Genomic DNA, 21,012 nt, shown 5'->3' with positions numbered 1-21,012 from the left:
GGAGAGAGTTAAATGTCTGGAACAACTGGCGGGGGCAGTGGAGATGGGAGCAAATTAGGAAGAAGCATTGTTGGGGCAGAGGAGAGGGCATATTGAAGCAGAGTAGAATGAATTTAAGGTGGACAAGGTCCAGATGTCTGGATTGCACCAGGAGTCGAGGAAGTGTACCGTGGAGGTGATCCAGGGTTGCCGGTTAGTGTTAGATCAGCGGGAGGGATCTGCATGGGAGCACGGGAGTTGAGTTCACTGGAGAGGGTGGTGTTGAGTACATAGATTTGTGCTCAGGAGAAGGTAGTTTGGTTATAGAGACCAAATGGTGTGGATGTCTATAGCACATTGGAGGGAGTCTAAAAAAACGGAGGTCTCTGTGGGGCAACAGAACAGGTTTGTGGGGCAGGGGATAAGCGTAGAAGATGGATGTATGAGAGAGAGAGGCAGTGAACAGGTTGTAGTCTGAAAGAGGAATTTCAGAATTGGCGAGGGTAGAGATTGTACAGAGTCTAGAGATTATAAAATCAATTGTGTGCCCAAGTTGGTGAGTGTATGACATGGGGTGAAGCAGGAGGTCATTGGAGTAGAGGAGTGAGAAGAGGTGGACAGTTGAATATATAAATATATCAGTTTTAAAGTTCAAATTATGTTAAAGGATTCTCCCCCTCTTTTTCATACTGCAGGTATTTCGATGGAAACCTGGAGAAGCTGTTTGCGGAATGCCATGTAATCAATCCAAGTAAAAAGTCCCGAACACGTCAGATGAACACAAGATCGTCAGCACAGGATATGCCATGTCAGATCTGCTACCTGAACTACCCCAATTCGGTGAGTATTTGGAGGGATAAAGTTAGGAATTCTCTAATCTAACTTGATTCTACATTTTCGGCTCCAGGGCTAATAATTCTAGAAGTTGCTTTTAATTTTTACCAAGAAAAGACAATTTTAGGAATATCTTTGAAAAAAACAAAACCTTCCTAGGCAGGCAAAGGTGGAATTACTTCCTTATATAAAGTAAAAGATGAAAATGCCTGCTGTGTGACCTGAGCAAGTCCTTTAGCTCTTCTGCGTCTGTCTCTCCTGTTCTCCCTTCTACCATAGCTCAATGGAAGGAACACAGGCTTGGGAGTCAGAGGTTGTGGGGTCTAATCCTGGTTCCTCCACGTATCACCTATGTGACTTGGGGCAAGTCATTTAACTTCTCTGGGCCTCAATTAAGTCATCTGTAAAGTGGGGATTGAGACTGTGAGGCCCGTTTGGGACAAACTGATTACCTTGTGTCTACCCCAGAGCTTAGAACAGGGTTTGTCACATAGTAACCGCTTATCAAATATCATCGTCATCATTATTATTATTATAGATTGTGAACCTCTATATAGGTTGTGAGGGGGTAGGGGCTGCATCTGATCTGATTAACTTGTATCTACCCCAGCACTTAGTTACAAGGGTTGGCATTTGATGAGTGCTTAAATACTACAGTTGTTATTATTATTACTTAAATTTATTGGAGATGAGAACTTGAAGTAGCTTTTCATTTAAACACAGACAAAATCATGGTTAACGTTCTCTTAAGGAGCTTTCTTGAGCCATGATCAACTGGTTTTTCCTATTCATGCAATCAGTGCTATTGTAAATTCTTATAATTCGGCAGCTCTTGAAGCCACAGGCTGTCTTGATCGTGGCAATAAGAACAACAGGCATTTTTTGGAAAGGAGTGAAGTAAAGGGAAGGGCTTTAAGTAAAATTAGTTGTCACTTCTGCAAGTGTTCCGACAATTAATAGAAGTCCTTAAATCTTAGAATTTGCCAAATATCAAGTTTATTTCAGCATTGTAACTTTTTAGCAAGCACATTAAAATAACTAATAGTGAAACTATATAATAAAAGCATTATATAACTAATAATTGTCCTGCAACTATTTTGAATATGAAAAATAATTTACTTAAATACGCCTTTCAACAAAGCACCCTCTGTTATTCACCTTCCCTGCAATACTGATGGAAAAAAACCTTCTCTAAACAGCAACTCCCTTTGGGGGTGATTCTGACCAGGGACAGTATTCAATTTCATTTATTTGTTTACAGAATGCTTTTTCATAGGAAACTTCTTTCTGGTCAGAATCCCCAGGACAGTCTAACCTCAGTGCTGAATATGTATTCATGGGGAGGATCTCTTGTGGGAAGGAGTGTTATTTGCAGAGTCACATGCTACAATATGCCCCCCTGGGACCCTTCCTTTCCCCTCCAGTGGAAACCTCCCTAGAGACCTCATCCCATGAGCAAACTCATTGCACATTTGCAAATTTCCTCCCCCTATGTGGGTGGCCAACTGCTCCTTTCTCCAAGCTGAACTTGGCACAGAATGGTTGGGGGCCAGTGAGGGGCTCCCGAACGTACCTTGATGTCTGACATAGGATCAGTTGGATCAGACTGGTAGTTTGGTTAATCAGGCTAGTAGCTGGTTGAGATCTCCAGATTTTTGGCCACCCTGAAACCAGGATTCAAAATCTACCTCCCCTGATCATGCTGCGTGACATACTCACGTCACCCTGGGTGTGGATTGAGGTGTGATGATGCAGCATTGTATTATTTTTTTGGAGGAGTGTTTCTCAGCCTTAGCTCATGCTGCTGTTGTATTGCTACAGCTTGGGAGGGCCGAGTATGCAGCAGCCTCCTAGTCCCACACGGTGCCAGTTCCAGACTGACTCCCCCTGCCCAGAATCAGCCCAAACCACCGGATAAGGTTGGGTGCAAACGGGGTACCTGTTGCCCGGCCCCACGTGCGTCCGGCTGGGCGACGGTAGTCATTTTGGAGCTGTTGGTGCGGGCACTGTTGTGTGGAGTGAGGTGGATCGCTGTGGACGCTGCCAACCATGGAAATGGTTTGGGTGTGCCCCGGTGGACCCACCGGCCCTCTGGTCCTGCAAGGATCTTTGGGGCTCCGGCACATTCCAGCTTCCCACCTATAAATGATCAGAGGGACCCAGGGCTTGGTTGAAGAGGAGTGAGTCCTCCTACCCTTCCAGTGTCAAAAGAAAAACTGAGATGGATGCATTGAAAGAAGGGGGCAGGGTGGGGTATGGGTGACACCACTATTAGGTAAATAGAAAAAGAAAGCCGCAGCTCATAGTTGGGTGGGAGCCTGATGGGAAGCTGGAAGTAACGCAGGAGGATGCAGGAAGGAGGGTAACCAGCTTAATATTAAGGCCTAAGTACTGTTCTCTACTAAAGCTTCTGAAGTCTTTGTTGGGTCTGTTTTTTTTTGTTTTTTACAATGCTTCTCGCTATACCACTGTCACTTCTGCCCTTGGGGTGCTGCCTGTGAGGATGGCAGAAGGGGGGTTATACAGGACTTGCACAAGCCCCAGGACTGGTAATAAATGACAGTACCTGGGCACTGGGGACCGAGTAGAATTGGGGAAGGGAAGGATCGGGAAACGACCGTGATATCCCTTGTGAGCTCAGCTACCCTGTAGATCCCAGTCTTACTGAGGCAGACTGGATAGCTGTGATGCATACCCGCCTCTCCTTCACTCCCACCGTCCCCCACTTCTTGTCATTAAGCTGCCCATCTCGGCTTCCGGAATCTCTGGGGCTAGGAGATGGGAGGGAAAGAGGCCAGAAGGCATGGGAAACCAGGCAGAGATGACTTTATTCAGATACCAGCAGGAACGACATTTGGGAATGGGGAGAAGAAAGGTGAAATTAAACAAAGTTGGCTGCTTTGCTTGCCCAACATCAGAGGGAGCTGGGGTTGGGTGGGGATGCGGCACACCTGTAGTGGACATCTTTATAAGGGTGCCATGTTGTTAATGCGCCAAGCAGTGGCCAAGAAAAGCGGGTCGGGGCCAATAGATGGCATTTATTGAGCACTTGGGAGAACACAGTAGAGTCAGTAGATGCAATCCCTAACCTAAGGAAGCTTGCATTCTGCTGTGAAAAGCAACAGCATGGCCTGGTGGATAGAGCTCGGGCCCAGGAGTAAGAAGGACCTGGGTTCTAATCCAGGCTTCTCCTCTTCATCGTCATCATCAGTGGAATTTGTTGAGTGCTTACTAAGGGCAGAACACTCTACTAAGCGCTTGGGAAAGTACAATATAATAAAATTGGCAGGTACGTCCCCTGCCCGCAACAAGTTTACAGTCTAGAGGACTATAATAATGTCTCTTTCAGATGAGCTGCTCTGATGGTTTGAGTGCTTCCCAGAAGGAAGTCTAGTTAAATACTCAAATTTAAGCTGAACCAAGAACGCCAAATCTCATTTATCTCAAACTGGAATGAATCATCGATTTTTTTCGAAGTGTTGGCAGACACTTGTCTGCTGTCTGACCTTGGGCAGGTCACTTCCCTGTGCCTCAGTTACTTCATCTGTAAAAAGAGGATTCAGACTGTAAGCCCCATATAGGACAAGGACTGTGTCCAGTCTGATTAACATCTATCTTTCCCAGCATTTAGAACAGTGCCTGGTACCTACTAAGTACTTAACAAGTACAAAACAAAAACAAAAGCACGCAACATTTACCTCGCTTGCCATCTGAAGCCAGCCCTGTTGAGGAGGAAAGTCCAGAGTTTCTAACTCTCCCAGCCCAAACATGACGGGTTCCAGAAGACTGCGGTGTGAGGTGAGCAGGACAGTACAGAACCCCCAACATTCATTCAGCCATTGATTCAGTTGTATTGAGTGGTTCCTGAGTGCAAAACATTACTTCTGGTCTGATTCAAGCCCACAATCTCGTGGCAATAAATCCTTTTCCATATTTGCACAAGACCAAGCAAAGGAGTTGATCTTGTAAAATGATTGTAATAGTGTAAATTGCATCGTCTTCTCTCCCACCTCTGACAATGAGCAAGAGTGCACATCCCTTTGAGAAGCAGCATGGCTCGGTGCAAAGAGCCCGGGCTTGGGAGGCAGAGGTCATGGGTTCTAATCCCGGCTCTGCTACTTGTCAGCTGTGTGATTTTGGGCAAGTCACTTCACTTCTCTGGGTCTCAGTTACCTCATCTATAAAATGGGGATGAAGACTGTGAGCCCCATGTGGGACATCCTGACCACTTGTATCCCCCAGCGCTTAGAACAGCGCTTTGCACATGGTAAGCGTTTAAACAAATACCATGATTATTATACCTTTACACCCTTCCTGGAACTCTCCTTCCTCTTTCAAATCCCAGCTCACCCCATTTTCAAAACCCTTCTGAAATTACAACTCCAGGAGGCCTTCCCTGATTAATCTCCATTCTCCTCAGGTTGTACTCCGCTCCCAACACCCCCTCAGCACTTCTGTCCCAACTCTACACTTGTGTACACTTAAGGGTCTGTTTTACCTTATTAGTTTTTAAGCACAACTCATGTACTTATTCCCTTTTGCATCAGCCCCCATCACTAAATTGTGTTAGTGGCCTGTTGTACTAGATTGCAGCCTCCTTGAGGGCATGTTTACTGTTTAATCTCCCCATCGTTTAGTAAAGCTCTGTACACAGGCACCTAATAGATACCACCGATTAATCGGTTACAGTTTCTTCTAATAATTCTGAGGGTCCTTAACTCCCAGGAGTGCCTTCCGTTAATCACATGGAAAGTTGACCGTGAGGCATTCTGCTGTAATGCCAGGAGTGTTTTCATAGTCAGATTTCAGAGTTTTGAAACTTGAGCATTTCTGTGGCTCACCTGGTTATTAGACAAGCCAAATCATGGGTGGTCTGTTTCTTGGGGAAATGTGCGCAGGAGAAAAGTGAGGCATTATGGCAGCCTCCTGAAACTTAGATCTATGCTGTTTGTCAATGTAGTCTAAAAGCAGTTCTGTGAATTTCTCAGTAGAGAGCTCAGAATGAGCAACACTCAGATTAGTAGGATCTGGTAAAAACATTTAGTTAAAAGTTTCTATTTCACTTGAGAGATAACACCGCAATAAGGTCTGAATGTGAGAATTGGGCTGGTATTCTTCTGGCATGAGAGTCACGTAACTTTGTGATGTGGCAGATGAAATTTTCCAAGTGTCGAAGAAAACTCCCCTCTACTTAGAAGTAAATAAGACACGGTCTACCTGTTAATGATCATTTTTCTCTCCGGGAAAGTTGGGCTGTTAACTGTTAAAATTCATCGAGCTTGATGCTCCCTCACAATTGTGTGTTTTCACTGTGCATTGTGGACATAATGGTAATGTGAAATTAGGAGTCATTTTTTCCGACAATGTGCTTCTGTCTGAATAGAAAGTGTTGTGATGTTGAAAGAAACGGATGGGTTGGTGCACACGGATCCGTTTGGGCATAAGTTTTCCTTAATGCGTTGTTCCTCCAAAACAAAGCCTTCCCTTTAGAGGAGAACTGACCGAATGTATTTTGAAGTTCAAATACAATAGTATGGGAAGAGCAATTTTTTTTTAAACTATTGCATAGTGGTGATTTTTGTGTTTTAAATATCTTTGTCCTAAATGACCCTGCAGACAAGCCATCTTCAGAATAGGAACAAACTGAGACACACAATTTTATTTTTTTTTGACTTTTGATTCTGGGGTCTTGTTACACTTCAAGAATAAAATTTTAAAAAATAACCAGGATCAAATTCTTTGGGTCAGCAGTGGGGGTTGGACAGTGGTTCTGGTATTAGATCATACTGGGCTGACTGAGGCAGCTCGGCAGAGAGAGATTTCTTTGTCCCAGCAGAAGTTGTAATGTACTTTCCCAAGCCCATAGTATGGTGCTCTGCACACAGTAAGTGTTTAATAAATACGATTGAATGAATGAAAAATTAGATGGGCCGACTGTGAGACAGCTCAGCAGAGAGACCTCTGTGCCTGCAGGCAGCTCTGCAGGGAGAGATATCTCTGTCCCTGTCCACCATTTTCAACCGTCCACTTTCCACTGGCTGCTTCTCCACTGCTTTCAAATATGCTATATCTCCGCTATTTTAGGGGGTCAACCCTCCCTTGACCCCACAGCTCTGTCCAGTATTACCTCATCTCCCTTCTGTCATTCCTCCAAACTCCTTGAGTGACTGGTCTGCACCCTCTGCCTCCACTTCTTCTCCTGTTCTCTCCTTCAGCTTAGCTTCTGTCCCCTTCATTCATGGAAACTGCCCTCTCTTAAGGTCCCCAATACCTCCTTGACAAATCCAATCCTCCTCGACCTCTCAGCTGCTTTCAACAATGTTGACCACCTCTTTCTAGAAACATTATCTAATCGTGGCTTCACTGATACTGTCCTCTCCTGTTTCTCTTCCTATCCTTTGGTGGCTCCTCAGTCTCTAACAGTGTTGAGTCCCTCAAGGCTCAGTTCTGAGTCCCTTTCAGCGTGGCTCAGGGGAAAGAGCTGGGCTTGGGAGTCAGAGGTCATGGGTTCTAATCCCGGCTCTGCCACTTGTCAGCTGTGTGACCTTGAGCAAGTCACTTAGCTTCTCTGGGCCTCAGTTACCTCATCTGTAAAATGGGGATGAAGACTGTGAGCCCCACGTGGGATAACCTAATTCCCTTGTATCTACCCCAGCCTTTGAACAGTGATTGGCGCATAGTAAGCACTTAACAAATACCAACATTATTATTATTATTCTCTATCTACACCCACTCCCTTGGGAGAACTCATTCGTTCCCGTGGCTTCAACTCTCATCTTTATGTGGATGATTCCCAACTCCACCTCTCCCGCCCTGACCCCTTTTCTCTGCAGTCTCACGTTTCCTCCTGCCTTCAGGACTTCTCTACTAGGGTGTCCCACTGACACTTCCAGCTTAACATGTCCAAAACAGAATTCCTTTTCTTCCCACCCAAACCTTGTCCCCCCGCCATCTTTCCCATCATTGCAGACAATGCCACTATCCTCACTGTAGACAACACAAGCCCATACTTTGAGAAGCAGCGTGGCCTGATGGAAATGTCTGCCTCTCCCCCTCTGGACTGTAAGCTCGTTGCGGCCAGGGAATGTGTCTTTATTGTTGTATTCTCTTAAGCGCTTAGTACAGTGCTCTGCACACAGTAAGTTCTCAGTAAATTCAATTGGATGAATGACTGAAAGAACAGAGACTGGGAATCAGAAACTAATCCCAGATCTGCCAACTGCCTGCACTTCTCTGTGCCTCTGTTCCTCAGTTTCCACAACTGTAAAATGAGGATTAAATAATCGTTCTCCCTTACATTGCCAGCCCTTAATAGAATAGGGACACTGTCAAACCCAATTAACTTGAAACTGACCACACCACTAAAGTGTTTGGCACATAGTAAGCACTTAAGAGATACTACAGTTATACTAATAATTCTGCTTTTAATTGTAAATAACCAGGGCATTATCATTGACTCAGCTCTTTCATTCTGCCCATATAGGCAGCCTGTCACCAAATCCTGTTGTTTATACCTTCACAACATTGCTAAAATCCACCTCTCTATCCAAACTGCTGCTCTGCTGATCCAAGCAGTTACCCTATCCCACCTTGACTACTGCACCATCCCCCTCATTGACCTCCCTGCCCTCATCTCTCCTCACTCCAGTCAATCGCTTCACTCTGGATCATGTTCTCAACAACTATTCAGACCACGTGTCCCCACTTGAGAACCTCCAGTGGTTGCCCACCTGCCTCTGCATCAAACAGAAACTTCTCTCTATTGGCTTTAAAGCATTCGCTTGCCTTGTCCGCTTCCTACCTTACCTTGCTGATATTTATTGAGAGTTTACTATGTGCAGAGCCCTGTTGTAAGCACTTGGGAGAGCACAGAACCAGAGAAATTAGTAGACACATTTCCTGCCCTTAATGAGCTTACAGATTAGAGGGGGAGACAGACATCAATATGAATTTCCTACTACAACTGAGCCCCCATGCTTCACTTCTCTAGCAACTGACCCACTCACTGTATCTCAGTCTCATCTAACCACCGACCACTTGCCCGTGTCCTCGCTCTGGCCTGGAACCTCCTCCCTCTTCATATGATATACTACCACCCTCTCCACCTTTAAAGCCTTATTAAAATCACATGTCCTCCAAGAAGCCCTCCCTGACTAAGCCCTTATTTCCCCAAACCCCCCTTTTTTCTGTATCATCTGTGCACTTGGCTATCTACCCTTTTAAGCGCTTGATATTCACCCCTCACCCCGCCCCACAGTGCTTATGTGCGTATCCATAATCAGTTGGCAGTGTCTATTGAGAGCTTGTTTGTCTTGTCTTATGGCGTCGAGTCGTCTCCGACCCATAGCGACTCCATGGACACATCTCTCCCAAAACGCCCGACTTCCATCAGCAATTGCTCTGGTAGCGTATCCATAGAGTTTTCTTGGTAAAAAAATAAGGAAGTGGTTTACCATTGCCTCCTTCCACACAGTGAAATTGAGTCTCCGCCCTCGACTCTCTCCCATGCTGCTGCTTCCCAAAGCAGGTGAGTTTTGACTTGTAGAAGATTGCCTTCCACTCGCTAGCCACTGTCCAAGCTAGGAATGGAATGGAATGGATTGGACAGGCCTCTGCTTGACTCTCCCTCCCGTGATTTGGACTGGTAGAGTACTGGAAACTTTCCAGATGTGACTCTGAGAGGGGATTACTGTATGTAGAACACTATATTAGGAAATTGGGAGAGTACAATGCCATAGAGCTGGTGGACCTGTTCCCTGCTCACAGGGAACTCAGAGTCTAGAAGGGGAGACAGGCATTAACATAAATTATTTCTGCCAGCAGAAATAAAAAGGAAATGGTTTTTGGATGCAACTGTTCATGAATGTAATATTGATAAAAGTTGGAAAAAAGTAGAGGTCCTCTTTCAAAAATCAGTCACACTTTTCTTCCCTGCACCCTGTCTCTCTTTTGCCCATTATCGTAACCATTTCTGCTTGCCTATTCAGCCTTCAATCTTTGCTATGAGGCGAAGGTTGATGTGTCTGAAAAAGCACTTTCGGTTATCTCAGATGAGACAACTTCTGAAGAATTACTTTGTCTCCCCTCCCACACCACTGAAAATGAAGACACCTGACCTTTTTTTTTTTTAAGTGGCACCTGCCCAGACTGTATAGTAAACTGTGAAGGATTTTAATATCTAGGGTCAGCATGGGAGGCCATCTTAATGAGAATTATATAGAGATTTTATGCAAAAAAAATTAGCTTGAATGGGTTTCGAGAGGGAAAATTAGGGATATTGGATGGTACATCACCAAACATTAAGGTGGATCCCGAGGAAGGCCACCTGGTTCCTCCAAGCATCCTTTTGCCTAGTGGGCTATGAGGTCAGTTGGTCTGGCCCAGTGATGGCACTTCATATGTATGTGAGTTAGGTTGCAGAGGGAACATCATTTCCTTAATAATACATCTTCAAAAATCCTGTTAACTCTTTATTCATTCCTAACCCTATTTGAGACCATACCTAAATTCTCAAACACTAAATCTGAAAGATTTAGGCTTTGGTGTCTAGGTAAATCCTTTGTATCAAGTCTCCACAGTAAAATAATCTCTGTTCTTGGACTCTTCATCCACGTAAGGGAATGGTAAAAGGAATAGATGGTGAGTTCCAGTAGATTTGTTAATGTTAGCAGTTTTTTTTTTAAATGTAAACCCTCCCCCCACCCCATATTCAGTATCAACCAGCGTTGCCTTTTTGTCCCCTCGTTAAAGATTCCAGTTAATTGCAGTAGAATTTTTAATGGATATTTTCATCTCTTGAAGTTAGGCAATTGAATGTATATGAATGATGAGATGGGGAGTTCAGTCTCTGCAGCATTAATTTGGAGACTGGAGTATTATGCAGAATTCTAGGTGCTTTAGAATGGCGGGTTAAACAAATGTTAGGAAACATTCAGGAGAGTATTTCAATTTCTCTTGGAAATAATTGAGGTGAGTGGTTTAGAGGTCGATTCAAAGAACAGTTGATTGTATTGCTTGCCCACAGAGTACTATACTGAACACCTGATTCCTGCTGCTTCTTTTAATAGAAAGGTCAGCTATGACCATGTCAACACATTAGACCAGTGAATGCCTTTGATCTATGCAAAGTGTCCAGGATAGAATTTGCACAAGCAAAATTCACTTTTCTAAATAAGAACATTAAAAAATGCCAGGCCAACTCAGGTCAAATGAACTATTTATATTTAGTCCAGGATTCAGTAGCCATCAGTATGAACAAAGATCTTTGTTTAGAAAAAATAATAATAAAGAATGTGGTGATCATCTTCCTCTTTATCCTTAACTTCTCCCTCTACTAGATATCATTACGTGGCTTAGTGGAAAGAGCCCGGGTTTGGGAGTCAGAGGTCATGGGTTCTAATCCCAGCTCCGCTGCTTGTCAGCTGTGTGACCATGGGCAAGTTGCTTCACTTCTCTGGGCCTCAGCTCCCTCATCTGTAAAATGGGGGTGAAGCCTGGGAGCCCTACTTGAGACAACCTGATTACCTTGTATCTACCCCAGCGCTTAGAATAGTGTTTGGCACATAGTAAGCGCTTAACAAATACCAACATTATTATTACCAGGTTCCCCATGAATACAGCCAAAAGCTTTAAATTTAATGCTGTCAGCTGCATGCACAGCTTCTTGTAGCGTGTCCTATTTATTCATTACCCATTGAGCCAAGTGTCTACTTTTGTCTGTCTTGAACCTACCTAGCGATAGTGGCTATCAGGTGCTTGGAATCTGAACCACAATTCCAGATCTGCCTGGATAACAATAATAATCCTATTAGTGGTATCTGTTAAAATGCTTATTAATAATAATAATAATGTTGGTATTTAAGCGCTTACTATGTGCAGAGCACTGTTCTAAGCGCTGGGGTAAACACAGGGGAATCAGGTTGTCCCACGTGGGGCTCATAGTCTTAATCCCCATTTTACAGATGAGGGAATTGAGGCGCAGAGAAGTTAAGTGACTCGCCCACAGTCACACAGCTGACAAGTGGCAGAGCTGGGATTCGAACTCATGAGCCCTGACTCCAAAGCCCGTGCTCTTTCCACTGCGCCACGCTGCTTCTCTGTGTGTGCCAAGGTATTCTTGGTATCTTCTTCTATTATGTGCCAAGGTAGCGAAGCAAGATAATCATACTAAGTTTTTGTAGCCTCTCTGCATACAGAAGTTGCTCCACTTCTTCGGTAATCCTAGTCAGTTGTCTCTAGGTTTTTTCCCCCCTAGGTCCGCTGGAATTTTCTTAAACAGTGATGCAAAATCCTGGCAGTATTCCAGGTGCTGATATAATCAGAGTTTTGTATGGGGGCAAAACTATGCTTTCTGTGTTTTCAGTGCTCTTTCTGCATGGTGCATATTATGGAGCTTTTTGGCTGTTTTTACATATTGGAGTAAGGGAGTTTGTTGGAGTGGTGAATAGAGATGAGATACTTTTCCTGATCTATAACCATTAGCTCAGATCCTTCAACCTACAGGAATAGCTTGGGTGTTTTTTTCTGCCACAGATGGCTTTCAATCTATTTTTCTGCCCTTTTGTTCAACTCTCAAATTTTCCAACTATATATGTGTATGTATATATAATATGTGTGTGTGAATACACACACACACACACACACACACACACACAGACACACACATATTTTAACCTAGGCAGCAGTTTGCCATTGGGAAAAGTTTAATGCTACCTCAAATGTGGGAGATTTTGTTGCAGATTATTTTTGAAAACATTCAAGAGATAAAGAATCTCTGGGAGATCCCACTTGTTATATTTCTCCACTCAGGAAAATGCCCTTTCTTTCCTACCTTTTAATCAGTGAAAATAACAACATTCCTACCCAGGATATCCCAAATCTAGGAGTTCAGTTGACTATCTTTCTAGAAGGAGTAGAGGAGGGGTGGAAATTTTCTTCTAGGATACTCTTACAGTATTGGGCGTAGGCAGTGAAATCATCTTAAAAACTGGTGATCGAGTAGTCCGGGCCACTGTTAGCCATGTAAGAGCCACACAGAGCTGATAGACACTACCCCAGCTAATCGTGGTGCTCATCATGGAGATTTAACAATAGTACTTAGCAGAATCTCAAAAAAAAGTCTTCGCTGGGAATGATTCTTAAAATGAGCGCAATGTTAAAGGGGGCCTCGATGAGACCGAATGATGTTGAAAAGTCCATGTTTTGTTTTCGTTGCAGTACTTCACTGGCCTTGAGTGTGGGCATAAGTTCTGTATGCAGTGCTGGAGTGAATATTTAACTACCAAAATAATGGAGGAAGGCATGGGACAGGTAAAAAGGCTGTTATATCATATGAGAATTGTCACCACTAACCAAATGCATTTTTATCTCCTGCAGCCTTCAGGCCCTTACCCAAGTGGAAACAAGTTCCAGTCCAAGTTTTAGTATTGGACATAGCAAGGGGAGACTGGAATACTTTTAAAAAACGAACAATCGAACCCCCACATAGATAATCGTTCTCTTGCTGACTACAGTCAACTCCCTCTTCCCCACCTTGTGGTTACTAAAATTAAAAATTGGTATGCAGATACTGTGTACCCAAACTAAATGTTTTGGCCACTTTCCCCACTTTATGATATCCACTATAACCCTATGTGGGATGGCATTATTTGACCTAATCTGGCCCGACTTGCCTAATGGGACCACCACACCCATGCCAAGTCCGGGGCGTCGTGGCAGGCAACGGCCCTGGATGCACTTTTTAGGACTGCAGCCAAGTGCGAGCACTTGTCCTCCTGAACCTAAATAGCCTAAATGGGAGCAGTGTTGGAAAAACAGGGTAGTCCTTTAGGTTTAGCCTGGCTCCTTAGGCCTAGGTTCCTAGGAGGTGTCCCAGGCCTTAATCCAATCTCTCTGAAGAAGAGATTGAAAATGAGATTTTCCCAGCTGCTGTTGTCCTCTGAAATTTTAAGTCCACTATTTGTCTGAGGTTTGGGGTGAAGGCACACAAAAGTGACACTTTCAGTTGTGGTCTTAAATTTTTTCACTGGATCCCTCAGAGATTGCCATATATATAGTTCTTCCACATCTCATGATTTCAGTAGTCATTTTTGATAGAATGCAACTAGGGGAATGTTCTTCAGACAAGGTGCATCTGTCTAGATAGATAGCAATGCGGTGTTAGGAGAAGTGGTTCTGCATATGTTGAGGAGATTGGTGAAGGCACGCAAACTGTAACACAAGTTTTCCGTAATGTGGGGTTTGGCAGGAAAGGAAGCCCCCTCCCCCACTTTCATGTTACAGAAGAACACAACGTATATTTTTGAATGGCATTCGATATTTTTCAGACTATCTCTTGTCCCGCTCATGGATGTGACATCTTAGTGGACGACAACACGGTTATGTAAGTATTGTGTTTAGATGACTGCACGTTAACTCCGCACGTTAATTCTTTGTTGTTGGTCTACCCAGTAAAACTGGGTTTTTCAGAGCATTTGCTCAAAATTGTTTAATCACTTCCAGGTTACAGTTACTAAGGTGGTGGGTCACTAAATCCCTTTGCTGTCATAGTAGGCCAGAACATATCCAAATTTTATCTGTGGCAGTTAGGGAATTGCTAAACATTTAGTTTGCAGTCACTGAGGGATTAAAGAAGCCGGCGAACTTTGAACTCTGTGAGCTCTGGCACAACCAACCAGGGTCATCCATGCTATCAGTGGACAGGGAAGAGGATACCCAAGATTTACAAATAATGCAAAAAACTCATTTTAACCATTGATTCATCTCTTTTCCCTAAAATGTTTTGATTTGTGTTTTCCTTGCTTCTCTTTGCCCAATCTAGTGAAACTGGTTCCAAGGGAGCCTGAAAGAGGCAGGAGAATATGCCAAAAGCTGGATAATTTACAAATAATCATTTATTGAGCACTTTCTGTGTACAGAACACTGTTCAAAGCTGTTGGGAGAGTACAGCGTAACAGCTTTGAGAAGCAGCACGGCTTAGAAACAGCTTGGCCCAATGAAAAGAGCACGGGCTTGGGAGTCAGAGGTCCTGGGTTTGAATTCCGGCTCTGCCACTAGTCAGCTGTGTGATTGTGGGCAAGTCACTTAACTTCTCTGTGCCTCATTGCCTCATCTGTAAGATGGGGATTAAGACTGTAAGCCTCACATGGGACAACCTGATGACCCTGTATCTACCCTAGTGCTTAGAACAGTGCTCTGTGCATATTAAGCGCTTAACAAATACCAGCATTATTATTGGACAGAGCCCAGGCAAGCCACTTCATTTCTGTGGACCTCAGTTACCTCATCTGTAAAATGGGGATTAAGAGTGTAAGCCTCATGTGGGCCAGGGACTGTGTCCAACCCAATTAACTTGATTCTATCTCAATGCATTGTACAGTGCCTGGCGCACAGTAAGTACTTAAATACCATAGGGGGGAAAAGAATTGATAGAAACATTCTCTGCTCACAAAGAGCTTACACTGTAGAGGGGGAGACAGACATTAAAATGTTATAGATATGTACATAAGTGTAATGCTTAATAGAAACCATTTTTATTGTGAAATGCATTTCTTTTCTACTTCATAGTTTCCTCCGTATATAAAAAGTCTAACTCCTTTCCCTTCAGCTCTCAAATTTGAAGGCCTTTGTTCATCTGACTACACACAGTTATATGTCAATATTGAAAAATTTGGGCTTCCAAGGGAAAGCTGCAGTTGGGAGTAAATACTTTTAAGATTTGTCATTATTGTACAGCATTGCTATTTAAAGTGCAGTTTGATTATTTATGGACAGATTGTCAGCAAGTGGATTATCCAGGCCCTTTGCTTCTCATTTCCCCTGCTGTTGCTGCCTTTGTGATTCAATAATAGCTCAACTGGGAAAAGGGCAGAGTAAGGAAAGAAAAGTGAACCAGTCAGCTGCTTAATAGCTCTGGTGAAAAAGACTTGCGGCGGGGGGAAAGGTGAAATTTGGATTTGTTTTTTAATTCTCCATGGCTTTTATTTATGCACGAAAGCATAAATGTTAGACCAGAGGTCAGTTCAACCCTATATTCCGTCTCCTCAGCGTCACCCAAACAGTGGAAAGATCCTGGGCCTGGTAGGCGGGGGACCAGGGTTCTGATCACAGCGTCAGTACCTGCCTGGCTGCCGCTCTGTGACCAGGGGCGAGTCACTTCTCTGTGCCTCAGTTGCCTCATTTGTGAAACGAGGATTAAGGGGTTGTTCTCCTTACCCCGTAGACCGCGAGCCTCATGTGGGACAGGGATTGTGTCCAATCTGCATTGGTCGTATCTGTCCCAGCACTTGGTACAGTACTTGGCACAGAGTGCTTAACAAATCCCATGATTATAAATATTATTATTTAGAGAAGTAGTATGAATATCCATCTTCATAATTTGGGATTGTAAACCCATTAGGATTTTGCAGCTTCCTGAGGTGATGAATTTTCCTGTTCATTTACTGTTGTATGAAGAAGTGTTTCCTTTCGTTTGTCTTGAACAAAGCTTCAATAGGTACTCCCTGTTATTGTGATGCCCCATTATCATAAATAATGCTGATCAAGTTAATAGGTAATTTTTGGTGATCAAGCCTAAAGCTTATAGCAGCAGAGATACCAACGTTGAAATCGCATTTTCTATTTGGTTGTAAATTATATGTGTATTTTTCAAAGGCTTGGGAGTTGCATTGGAATCGTTTGTAAATAATTCAAAAAATCTGATTTCACTTTCAGAGGGAAAGTTTTTCTCTTCTGGAATGCAAAATGCAAACAAATTTCAAATGTCAGTCCCTTAATGAGCCTCTACTGTCCATTTCATAGAGGGAAGGCTCTTTGACAAGAACTACAGCACAACATACCTGCTTCTGCCTTGTTAATGCTTATCTTGGCGGTAGCTTGAATTTTGTCCTTAAACATAAAACCCATTACGGAAGAGTTAGAGTGTTTGAAATTCAAATGGTGATTCTCTAGAACAACGAAGAGGTGTATTCCTTAAAATCAGCTCCATTTTTACTCATGGATTTAACGTACAAGCTATTGTTTTTGCAGCTAAGTGTGCTGGACCTGATTTTTTTTCATTTCTACAGTACCTATAAGTTATCTATTATTGGGGAGGCAGAAAGGGTGTATCTGTAAAATCTTTCAAGACCTTCAAACAATCTGAAGGTAATCTGTTTCTATCCCCCTGTCACCCTCGCTTATGCTGTCAGTAATTGCTTTAACCTACATCTGGAGATGGTGTTCTTCCAAAATAAGCTCAGCAGGCTGCTTCATTACGGGCGCTGAAGTACTGCTGTCATGTAATCAGCGGAGCCCAGTAACACCAAACTCATCCAGGGATCTGTGTGCTCGACACAGGTCAGGGTTTAGTCAAACAGGCACTACGCCCCACCCCATTTCGTCCAGATCAGGTCAGAACCGCCCAGAGAGGGACCACCACAGTGAATTCAGAGGGTTCATGTCAAGGCGCTGTGGTGGAGTGAGGGACGAGGTGAGGTGGAGGAGACAGAATGCACGCTGTAACTCTGTCATCTTAGAGTGGGAGCCTGGCCATCTTTGGGCCTTGTCTTTGTCCTTTTGCTCTGTTGATAATTTTAGATCCAACTGTGAGAGTGAGCAAGAAGGAGACTTCCCACTCAGTCACTGGCATAGGTATTATTTGATTCAGAGTGTCAGAAATGAGTTGCTGCTTTATAAGCTTAGCTTGGCAGCCCTGATTGTGCTGCTGCCTTTCCTTGGGCGAGGCTCAGCCGCATTGCCTTCTGGCTGTGGTGACCCACGCAATCTCTCCAAAAGCAGGAAACTCAGCTACTTACACTTAGAACCGTGCTCTGCTTCCAGAAGCAGCGCGGCCTAGTGGAGAGAGTGCAGGCCTGGGAGTCAGAAGGATCTGAGTTCTAATCCTGAGACCCACACATTATCTGTCCTGTGACCTTGGATGAGTCATTTTACTTCTCAGGGCCTCAGTTACCTCGTCTGTAAAATGGGGGGTAAGACTGGGAGCCCCATGTGGGATTAGCTTGTCTCTTCCCCAGCCTTAGTACATTGCCTGACACATAGTAAGTGTTAAATACAAATACCATAAAAGAGTAGACATAAAAGGTGACTGAGTTGATTGCTATACCGATTGTTATGGTTGCTCTAGGAACAGTCCAGCTTTGTTCAGTTTAGACCCCAGATGTAAGACTGCAATTGAAATTGCTTGGGACAGAAAGATGGAAAGCTAAAAAGTCTCTATGATGTTTGGCTGTGTTTGTCTTATTTGTCTTATAGTGTTTCTCTTTTATGAACAGTGGTAAATTCTGCTGTTTTTGAGAGTTCAGTAGCACAATAGAATCAACTGATTTCTGACTGCCCGTTCTCCTCAAGGAAGTGCAGGGCCAAAAAACATTACACCTAGGAAGTTCCAAACAAAGGATATGACGGCAAGAGGAAATGTGCACAAAAGCTTTGTGTTCTGGTGTGGTCAGAAGTTACTGGTGGAAACTGCTCTTTAGAAAATTGAATTATTAAACTACAAGATTACATGAGATTCAAATACTGAGTTTATGGTCATTTACTAATCAGGCTGCTTGATAGCTACTGACATCTTACACAAGGACGAGATATATCGAATTTTTAGCTTGCTTTCTTTGATAATGTTCAGGGTGGTTCATCACTACTTAGAATCTATTGTTCAGTACTTATTGGAGTTTAGGCCTGAGCAGTTAGACTTTGATCTTGTGTGTTTTTTTAACATTTGAAATTTCTTCATTAAAACTTGTTTACAGGTATCAGTGTGACACAGAAAACAGCAAAAGTTTTTTGCATGCTATTTCCACTATCCTTAATGTTTTGTTGGAGTAAATAGAACCATTTGGTTGTACAGTTTACCTAATTTTACCAGCCTCAGTTAAAAGGATGGTACAGCAAGAAGTTACCACCAATCTCTGGTTTACTCCTGGGAACAGCATATCCCAGAAGTGGGATTTAAAATCCAGAAGAAAGGAGATGATACTGTTAATAAGTATTTCATTAGTGTTACTAGATTCCATCTTAGAATCAGCATATAAATGTCATTCCCAGCTCCTTCCCTCACAGGTTCAAGTTTATGTATAGGCATCGAGACGAAAACTTGAGAGCTTTTTATATAATTGTGGAGTGTAAATGTAACTGATGTAAATCTCCAATACATATTTTCATTTTTTCCTTTTAATAGGCGCCTGATCACAGATTCGAAAGTTAAATTAAAGTACCAGCATTTAATAACTAATAGCTTTGTAGAGGTAAGTGGATTTTCTTTGCTTGTTATTCCTATTGAAGAGAGTATTAAGTACATATTTCCTTCATATATTTTTCCATATTAATCACTTTATCATACTTCCTAGAGAAGGCAACTTAAGGAAGACTTAATTGTTGGCCTGGAGGGTAAAATTAAATGTAAAAATATCTTCAGGAAGACACTGGTTAGACACCTCAGATCAACTGGGGATAAATAAGATGTATTGCAGAGACCTCATTTAAAATATTATCTGTTACACCAGTGTTGTGGTCTTCTTAAAAATACCTTTAAAAAATATACTAGTAAAGAAAAAAGACTGAAATGGGTGGCTTCAGTCAAAGAGTAGGACTTTTCTCTCAAAAAATATGGGAAGGGTTTAATGTAAAAGGAAAGAAGTAAATTTCATGTGTAGTGCTGAGAACATTTCAGTATTTAATTATCTCATTGCATTTCCTGGAGGGTGCACCTTAAGATACCTTTGTCTGGATGGATTTTAGGTTTGAGAAAAAGAGGTGAAGAGCTCATAAGGTACTTGAGATGCTCAGTGATGAGGACTTAGATGACTTAAACATATTCTGCGAAGATGTGAAGGGTGTCTTACAAGGTGGAATGGGAGAAGACATATGAATTAATCATTCCAAAAAGAATGGGAAGGTTAGATCATTCTATGAAGAAGAAATACAATTTAACTATAGCAAAAACATTCCCCTCAAAGAACCTCTGTGAAAATATAGGGAAACAAGTGCTAGAGGTTGATCCTGCCCACACAATCAAGACTTGGGGGCCCAATCCAGGTTGGAACCCAACAGGATATTAAACAGTTGAAGCTTGGCTAGCCGATCACCCAGATATAATAATAATTATGGTATTTCTTAAGTGCTTACTATGTGCCAGACATCGTACTAAGTGCTGGGGTGCATACAAGCAAGTCGGGTTGGACACCGTCCCTGTCCCACATGGGCTTCTGTCATAACCCCCATTTTACAGATGAGGTAATTGAGACACAGAGAGGTGAAGTGACTTGCCCAAGGCCACAAAGCAGACAAGTGGCAGAGCTGGGTTTAGAACCCATGACCTTGTGATTCCCAGGCCCTTACTCTGTCCACTACGCCAGGCTGCTTCCCAGTCCACTACATCGTATTGACTTTGTCGCGGACAGGGAGTGTGTCCACCAACTCTGTAGTATTGTACTCTCCCAAGCGCTTAGGACTGTGCTGTGCACACAGTGTTCAATAAATACCATTGATTGATTGACAAGGCTTACACTTAGAAGAGCAAAGTCCCTGTAAACATCCACTGGGAATCCTCAGAGAAAGTAAAGAAAAATCTATTTACTGTGCTTGGTTTTGGTTACCAGTCAGTGAGCCTCGGCAAGTCAGTTCATTTCTCTGTGCTTCAGTTGCTTTATCTGCAAAATGGGGATTCAGTAACTGTCCTCCATCCTCCTTAGACTGTGAGCCCCTACAGAGAAGGGAGGTTGTATCTGACCTGATTATCTTCTGCCTACCCCAGTTGACACACAGTAAACGCTTAACAAATAACACTACCATTATCACTGAGTGCTTGCTATGTGCAGAGCACTGTACCAAGAACTTGGAAGAGTTTACTACAAGAGAGTCGACAGACATTGTCCCTACCCACAAGGACCTTACAGTCTAGTGCGGGAGAGAGATGGTAAAATGAATTACAGGTGGGGGAAGGTACTGAGTATAAGGATAAGTACATAAGTGCTTGGGAGCTGGGGGTGATTTTGTCTCCTAAAACTTAAGTGAATGTGTATTCAGTTCTCTCCATGTCCGTCCCCCCCCCCCAGTGGCATTAGATTGTAAAGTTCTGGGGTAAGGAACATCTTGCTTCCACCGTACCCTTCCCTGGGTGCTTGGTAGAATGCTCCTCGCAGAGCAGGCACCTTGTGTCACTGATGTATTTGTACGGCAGTGGGTAGGCAGCCTCAGGAGAGG

At 43.2% G+C, this 21,012-nt stretch overlaps 1 protein-coding gene across 3 annotated transcripts in view; it reads left to right on the top strand.

Moving 5' to 3' along the window:
* The window catches only part of ARIH1 (ariadne RBR E3 ubiquitin protein ligase 1), an 87,250-nt gene that overhangs the window by 45,928 nt on the left and 20,310 nt on the right, over window positions 1-21,012 (top strand). For all 3 annotated transcript variants that reach the window (XR_003759667.2, XR_003759666.2, XM_029064292.2), the window contains exons 3-6: window positions 675-819; window positions 13,030-13,122; window positions 14,139-14,194; window positions 18,989-19,055. Coding sequence is in view for 1 of the 3 variants with exons in the window: in XM_029064292.2 (XP_028920125.1) it covers window positions 675-819; window positions 13,030-13,122; window positions 14,139-14,194; window positions 18,989-19,055 (361 nt within the window). In the remaining 2 variants the exon portion in view is untranslated. The remainder of the gene's footprint in view (window positions 1-674; window positions 820-13,029; window positions 13,123-14,138; window positions 14,195-18,988; window positions 19,056-21,012) is intronic.

The sequence above is a fragment of the Ornithorhynchus anatinus genome, chromosome 5, assembly GCF_004115215.2.
Source record: "Ornithorhynchus anatinus isolate Pmale09 chromosome 5, mOrnAna1.pri.v4, whole genome shotgun sequence".
Taxonomy (NCBI): domain Eukaryota; kingdom Metazoa; phylum Chordata; class Mammalia; order Monotremata; family Ornithorhynchidae; genus Ornithorhynchus; species Ornithorhynchus anatinus.
The sequence above is the reverse complement of the archived record's forward strand: the minus strand, read 5'-3'. Positions and strand labels throughout refer to the sequence as shown.